This window comes from Lolium perenne, chromosome 2, assembly GCF_019359855.2.
Source record: "Lolium perenne isolate Kyuss_39 chromosome 2, Kyuss_2.0, whole genome shotgun sequence".
Taxonomy (NCBI): Eukaryota; Viridiplantae; Streptophyta; class Magnoliopsida; order Poales; family Poaceae; genus Lolium; species Lolium perenne.
Window position 1 is genome coordinate 53085851 of NC_067245.2, and position 7344 is coordinate 53093194.

The 7344-nt window shown below is 45.1% G+C and overlaps 1 protein-coding gene across 1 annotated transcript; it reads left to right on the forward strand.

Moving 5' to 3' along the window:
* Positions 1 to 271: 271 nt before the first annotated feature.
* On the forward strand, positions 272 to 6883 carry LOC127330012 (uncharacterized). The gene is made up of 8 exons (XM_051356382.2): positions 272 to 333; positions 1330 to 1469; positions 2201 to 2310; positions 2729 to 3376; positions 5643 to 5646; positions 6019 to 6206; positions 6275 to 6427; positions 6512 to 6883. Exons 1-8 carry the CDS (start codon positions 272 to 274, stop codon positions 6881 to 6883), a joined length of 1677 nt encoding a protein of 558 aa, XP_051212342.2.
* The last annotated feature ends 461 nt before the right edge of the window (positions 6884 to 7344 follow it).

Consider the following 7344-nt stretch of genomic DNA (forward strand, 5'->3'; position numbering starts at 1 on the left):
CAGCCTCACCGTGGCGCAGGCGTGGGCGCTGTACCACGCCCGGTATATAGTCTCGCCGGACATGCGGCTGCCAAGCAGCGGCGGCTGGAAGATGGCCGTGAACGGCATTGGCATCCCGCCGCCGCCGAAGCCGGACACGGATCAATGGAGGGACGCCATCAAGGCCCGGCGGGCTCAACTCACCCCCGCAGAGCGGTTGGATCCAACGTGGGCGGTCACCAACAACGACGCCTGGTGGACGACGTACTTCAAGGCGAAGTACGACGTCGAGATGCACAGCACCCAGGGGATCGTCAGCGGGCTCAACAGCTGGAACAAGGACGGCCGCACCCTGTTCTGGGGCATTCCGGGGCGCACCCTCGACAACGTCATCCGCGGCATCCGCAACGGCGCTCCAAGGCTGGAGATGCCGTCGTCGCCGCCGCCGTCTCCTCAATGGCAGCCGAGGAGGACGACGTACTCCTCCTCCTCGCACTCTTCTTCCTCGGGACCGGCGCGATCGACGCCGTCCTCGTCGTACCGGTCGGCGCCCTACACCGTCCCCAAACGGGAGGTCAAGGAGGAGCCGGTGACGCCCGTCAACACGAGGCGTGGCGGCAGCGGCAGCGGCAGCCGACGGCAGCAAGGGAGGCGCGGCGGCGCCCTCCTCATCCCGAAGCCGGAGGTGAAGGAGGAGCCGGAGGAAGCGTCGCAGGCGGCGCTGATGGCGGAGTACGAGCGGCAGCAGCGGCTCATCGCCAGCAGCGACGACCCCGAGGACTGCCCAGGGCTGCGGGCGGCGTTCTTGGCGTCCATGAACGACAAGGACGCCTGGAGGGGCGAGCTGGACGCGGCGATCGCCATGTCCATCCGCGACTCCGGCAAGCCGCTGGTGGACCTCACCGACGACGGCGAGGCAGGACCAAGCGGCTTGGTGAAGGATGAGCCCGTCGACGAGCCCGTCGAGGAGCGCGTCAAGCAGGAGGTCGTCACCGAGGAGATGTACAACTTCCAGCAGTACTACGACGCCTCCGGCCGCTGCAAGTGGTTCTAGATTAGGTTTAGTTTAAATTTAGTCAAATTTTGTTCGAATCTGGCAAGTTTGGATGAATCTCGCTTAAGTTTAAAATTTGCGAAATTTGGTTTGGGGGACGCGACGGGGGAGCGACGTCCCCCAAACGCGGCACGAACGAAACACGTCCCCCAAACGCTCAATCCGGCGCGGGGACGGTTTGGGGGACGCGACTGGAGATGCTCTAAATACATTGGTTGAATCCCGCAACATTGGCGCAAGAAGAAGAGCTACAACCTCAGCTTGAATTACTAACCGACGCAATAAGCTTCAAATAGGATTCATCCTCCCGGTGGCCTTGCCCGAAACGATACTGCCTGGGTTTGGTGGTTCGTACTGTGGTGTCGTCTCCCTCCCAATCGGCTCATGTCTATACAGCGGGAACAGAAGCGAAATCGTGGCTGTGCCCAATCAAAGAGTAAGCGCCGCGTCTTAGCTCCTTCGTCGGCCCCTCTGCTACTGTTTAAGTTCTCCTGTGTGTGCTGCTATTTTGTTAAGAATTGCTTACCCCGCGCCTTGATGCTATGTATGAGTTTTATTAGGGTTAGGGATGCAAATTCTCCTATATATGTGTGCCGCTCTTCTACTAAAATGGACCCTTTTTTTTTTGGACAGTTCGCACCGGTGATATGGTCTAGGGCTCTCACAAGTCGATGGGATCCGGTTTTAATAGTTTGAAAGAAATTAACTAGACTTTGGGGGCAACTGCGTTGTTTTCCTAAAATATTTTTTCTCAGTTGGAGTTTGATTTTCGTATGGACAATCGACCTTGTAGATTGTAGATCTCGGGATCTTAATTCTCAACGTGTGCCGCTCTCCTGTTAAGAATATCGTTACCCTGCAGCCTTTCTGTTATGAATGAGTTTTCTCTGTTAAAGAAGGAACCTTTTTTGAGTTCCCGTCCGCCTTTCTGATAAGGTCAAGAGATATCACACTTTGATGGGATCCAGTTTTATTAGACTAAAGAAATGACAAGATCTGGGGGGCAACAGAGTTTGGTTTTCGTATTGACATAATTGAGTCTTGTAGATTGTCGATCTCGTTTGTGTTCCTGCAAAAAACTGGACAAAGAATCGAACTTTGTGTGTACTTGAACCTGTTGTTTCCTTTTGTGGGTGTTTGTATATTACTAACAGTCATGTGTTGCAGATGGATGTATTGCTTCCTCATTAGCTACACGAAACAGCTCACCCTGCCAACCGGACGTTTATTTTCTTGATGGCAAGAAAATGAGATATCTAGGGCCAGACCTTCCAGAGGTATGTCTTGATATTGTCAGATCTCCATCAGCAGAATAGCTAAATAGAAGTTGTGAACATACTTCTCACTGCAACAAGCTTTGCTTTGTTCTGTTGCAGCTAACTTTTTGGCAGAAAACTGTTTCACGAGTTTTAAGATTCTCTTCCTGACGAACTAAATTTCCTACTACCTCACTTCTAAAAGCTTGCTAGATACAGATATATCTAGATACATTTTAGTTGTACATACATTCAAATCTAGATAAAATTACGACACTTATTCTAGAACGGAGGGAGTAGAACTATTTTCCTTGGGAGCTGTGTAATTTGTTTTTTTTTTTGCCCTGACTGCTGTACTTTACGTGCTTTTATCCTTCTTTTATTTCTACAAGAACAAGCCCGCAATTCTAATGATGATCCTTTCTACTTTTGCATGTAGGACATCTGGCGTCATATACATTTCCTCCTGCCAATGCAAGATGCTGCCCGTCTTGGGTGTGTCTCTCACTCCTTTCTACAGTCCTGGAGATGCTATCCTAACCTCACCTTCACTAATAAAACGATGTGCTCGAAAGAAAATTTACGAACAGTGGGATGGAATGTGATAAGAGACTACACCCACAAAATTGACTGTGTTCTAGCAAACCACTCAGGTGCTGGTGTGAGGAAATTCAAATTAGAATACTATGCTCCTTGTGATGCTGTATCATGTCATCAACTCAATAGCTGGCTTAAGATGGCTGTTACACCAGGGATAGAAGAACTTGACTTTGCACTATTTTCGAAGGAGGCACCGTTTGATTTCCCATGCAAACTTCTATCTGACCAGAGCCAAGACTCGATTCAGCATCTTCGTCTTTTCAATTGTGGCTTACATCCCACATTTCAACTTGGTTTTAGAAGCCTGAAAATGTTGCAGCTGTTTAAAGTGCGGATCACGGATGATGAGTTAGGGTGCCTTCTATCCAATTCCTTTGCTTTGGAACACTTGCAGCTTCTACATTGTGATGATATAATTCACCTTGAGATACCTTCCCTGCTGCAGCGGCTCAAATTCCTGGAGGTGTTTGAATGTTCGAACCTCCATGTCATCTCTACTACTTATAAAGGCACGAAGTACCGTTGGAAAATTGAATCTCCACCGTTCATTCACGTGCATCACACGGTCCACATTTCGCTATTCTCCCACATCCCCCAACCATCAACCACGCCCACAATTAGATCCTAAAATCACGTTGCAAATTAACAGCCACATATGCATGTCAATCACTCCAAAAATCCCGCAGCATAATTTGCTCACCAAATCTACATCTTGCCTAATTCATCTTTTAGACGACAACAGTAGATAATCAGATGACGGGAGCTGGAGATTAATTGCCGGTTCGCTCGACTCGCCCCACCGTCGGCTTGGACGCGGAATTCTCTATGGAGTGCACGACGCCTAAGGCTTCTAGGGCGAAGCCGTCCATGGCTCGACGGCGCCTTCAAGAACGTTTGCGGCGGCGCCCTGGATGCCGTGTGTGGCCTCGAGCCTTCGATCGCATGCGCGGCAAGGTATTCCCTGCCGGTAGTGTACAAGGACGCCTTGGATGCCGCTTCAATGCCCCCGACGATGTGCGTGGAGAGGTCTTCACGTCCTGGGCGTGCACAACGGTGCCCTCTGATTCCTTATCCCAAGGAATTGCTAGCATAACTAATTAATGGTGAGTGTTTTTGGGTCAAGTTTCTCACATCTGGATGCAATGGTTTCAGAGAAAAACGCACGAGCTTGAACTTCTACAGTTATCTTTGCAATGTAAAGTTTGTTTGTATGAGTTTGAGTTCCCATGTTGATGTTCTACAAAGAATATAAAAATATGCCCACATTTCTTGGGTGCTGAATTGGTTTTTTTCCTATCCATTTTCCATAAGTTTACCAATGAATATAGTTTTTGAGCATTTGGTTGAGAAGATACTCGGGCATCAACTTCATAATTTATGCTATAAAAATAGCGGCAATCAGCTAATATAAGCCATATTTCTGCCCTGCAGGCCCGTGAAAATTCAATTAGTCAAGCAAGATGCATAATTGATGCGATTCGTAGAAATTGGAACTTTTCAAGGTATGCACGCCACACAACGATCCTATGAATTTTGGTTGCCTGTAGTTTGTCTGGTTGTCTCATATCTTGAATATTGCAATTGTGCTACAGTGTCATGCTGCTGGTGTCTGGTGGGGAACATGGCACCGTTCTTGAAAGTGGAGGCCAATGCACATTATATTGTGGTGTAATCAAGGTATGTCCGCAACCACCAATACACATCGTTATACCATTCATTTTGAGAAGCAAGGCCTCGGATTATAAAATTGCAACATGACCAGTTGTCGAAGTGAATAGGCCACATTCCATCTTCATGCACATTTTAGGTGGAGGTATGTATTGCCCTGCCAAAGCTACGACATTGGGTAAGACGTCTTAATGAAAAACATGACAACGGGGAAGGAAACTAGAGCCATATTTTCATAGGTAGAAGAGTGAGGCACCAAGAACACGAATGCAATTTTCAAACCTCGGAGAGTTGCTTGCACAACCACGCTGCTTACCGCTCGAGCTAGCATTTGAGGCATGCAGATTGCTTCTTCACTGTGATCAGAGCATTTGAAGCATCATGTTTTCTTTGATTCAGCAACCATATATATAGTGCATGCAATTTAAGTATAATGATCGTTCATGCATATAAAATCATATGTACCATTAGCTGATTACCGAAATGCAGAGAGCTATTGTTTTAGTAAGAGAATGCGGCATAGTAGTCTCCTAGCTGCGTATGTTGTTCTCATATATTTAGCAGAATGATGGTGTGCTTGATGTATATTTAAAAGGTAATGAAGCATCAATTTGTACGAGAAGTAACTGTGCTATCTTGTTCGGATCATGTACACCTATGAGATGGCATTGTTTAGTAATCTACTTGATTCTATTCGTGAGGACTTTGTTTGACGTGATAGGATAGATTTGGAGATCTTGATTGAACGCATATGCCAATTTGTGCAGGTTAAGAGGATTTGAACGAATTCTATGCCAATAGAATATAGAAGAAGCTTCACTATTAGAGCGACAAGGAGGTGTCACATTCTTATCATCCTTGCCTAGAAAAGATTTGGGCAAAAGTAAGTTGTTTTTAGTACTATTTGTGAGTGAGATGAGCAACACTAGCGAGGTAGATAACAATGTGAAGAGTATCTTTTGATTAGTTTATTTCTTTTTCTTTGTGTCGTAGATATGGCACTCTATTTGGGGACTTCTGGTTTACATCAAGTTTAAGAGCTCAATCGATCCTCCATGTCAGGTAGATCGACTCATCTTTTTTAGCTTAGTGATTATATTTGTTTTGGAAATTATATCTTAATTAAGCATTGAACATTTTTGTGGCAGAACATTTTAAACATAGATGGAGAGATGAGTAATATAATTTTGAGCTCTTTCATTTGGCTTCATTCATATTTGTTGAGAACTTCCTTTCATGTATAGTGGTGTTGGGACTTCCAGAGATGTGAACCATCTAGGCATCATCTACGGAAGTGTTGTGGGGATTTTTATGAGTTAGGAACTCAAGATTGGAGGTGACGTTGCATTGTTGCTAGGACAAACCCGACAATCACTACCTCAAAAAAGTCATTGTGAAGTGGTTGTTAAGAAATTTTATTAATGATAATCAAGACGTGCATTGCACGTGCCCGCTTACTAGTTGAGAACAAAGCTCCAAATATCTCCAGATTTCGCTTTGGAGGTTATGAAGAGCAACTCTCACTTGGGGAGTCGCTCAAAATGAAGAACATGATGTTGCACCATAACTGTGCTATCAGTCATGCTGTTGAAAACCTTCCTCCCTGTGTGCCGAATCTTCTGAGTCTTACCATATGTTCTACTTGTGAGGTATTCTCTTGCTCTTAAGTTGCTAAGTGTCCATATAAGAGTAGCTAACCTGAGACATCTTTATGCAGAAAATCAATGTGCCAGTGGTATCTAGCAAATTCCTCCACCTCAAGTTCTTGAGTATTCAATTTATTGGAGGGTACTTCAACCGGGACTATGATTATTTATTTTTGGTTTCTTATTTTGATGCCGCTCCTTCCATGGAGAAGTTTGTCTTGTATGTAAGTCACTGTTCAACCTTTAATAAATATCTAATAACCATGTTTGAATCATCAATTTCGATAATCAAGGCTTTTGATCTTCAGGTGAAAAGGCAGTGCAAGTATGAGTCGTTTCAGGGAGATCCCTCCTCTCTGCGGCGAATGCCAGACCACTGCCATAAAAAACTCAAGAGTGTGAAGATCACTGGTTTCTGCCCCCAAAAGAGCATGGTTGAGCTGACATGTCATATTCTTAAGAATGTAAGGTCACTGAAGTCCCTTACTTTGGACCCTAGTCCTGTGAATAATCGGTGCTCTGGCAATATATTGGACAATGGATGCCCTCCCCTGGAAACTGCATACATAAGGGAGGCACACAGAACTATCTTGGCTATAAGAACATACATCGAGGGTGAAGTACCTCCTACAGTTACTTTAAGCGTTCTTGAGCCCTGCGCCCGGTGCCATGCTTTGTGAAATTCAGATGACAAACAATTGTAGTTATCCAATGTTCAGTTATGTAATTTTAGGGATGCAAGCTTTGTTATTTTGAGGCTTCTAGTTCAAATTTTCCTGCCAAAATCCCACCTTTTGTTATTTTGTGGCTTCTAATTCAAATTTTGGTCTACACAATTTGAATTAGAAATCTCAGAATGAAGCTGAAGTGAGATATTGGCAGGATCTGGTTTAACACCTTCCTAATTATATTTGTGTTATTATGCTTTCCATTTTAAGCAGTTTTTTTTTCGACAATGAGCATATATTAATATTGAAGAATTTTAAGCAGTGTTTTGGACAATTACATGGTCCTTGAGATGTAACTTTGACTGTTGACTTCTGTTGTAATAATATATATACACATTGCAAAATTGTGGTGGCTGTGCCGATGAGTACATAAATCTATGCGCCTGGCTGGGCCAATCTGCCCGTTTTTTTTC

What these genes read in the sequence shown, in the direction of transcription:
- LOC127330012 (XM_051356382.2), top strand. Translation starts at nt 272, where the DNA reads ATGCACAGCACCCAGGGGATCGTCAGCGGGCTCAACAGCTGGAACAAG. An exon ending in TAGGGCCAGACCTTCCAGAG is followed by an intron (nt 2,311 to 2,728) that starts GTATGTCTTGAT and finishes TTTTGCATGTAG; the next exon opens with GACATCTGGCGTCATATACA. An exon ending in TGGAGAAGTTTGTCTTGTAT is followed by an intron (nt 6,428 to 6,511) that starts GTAAGTCACTGT and finishes TTTGATCTTCAG; the next exon opens with GTGAAAAGGCAGTGCAAGTA.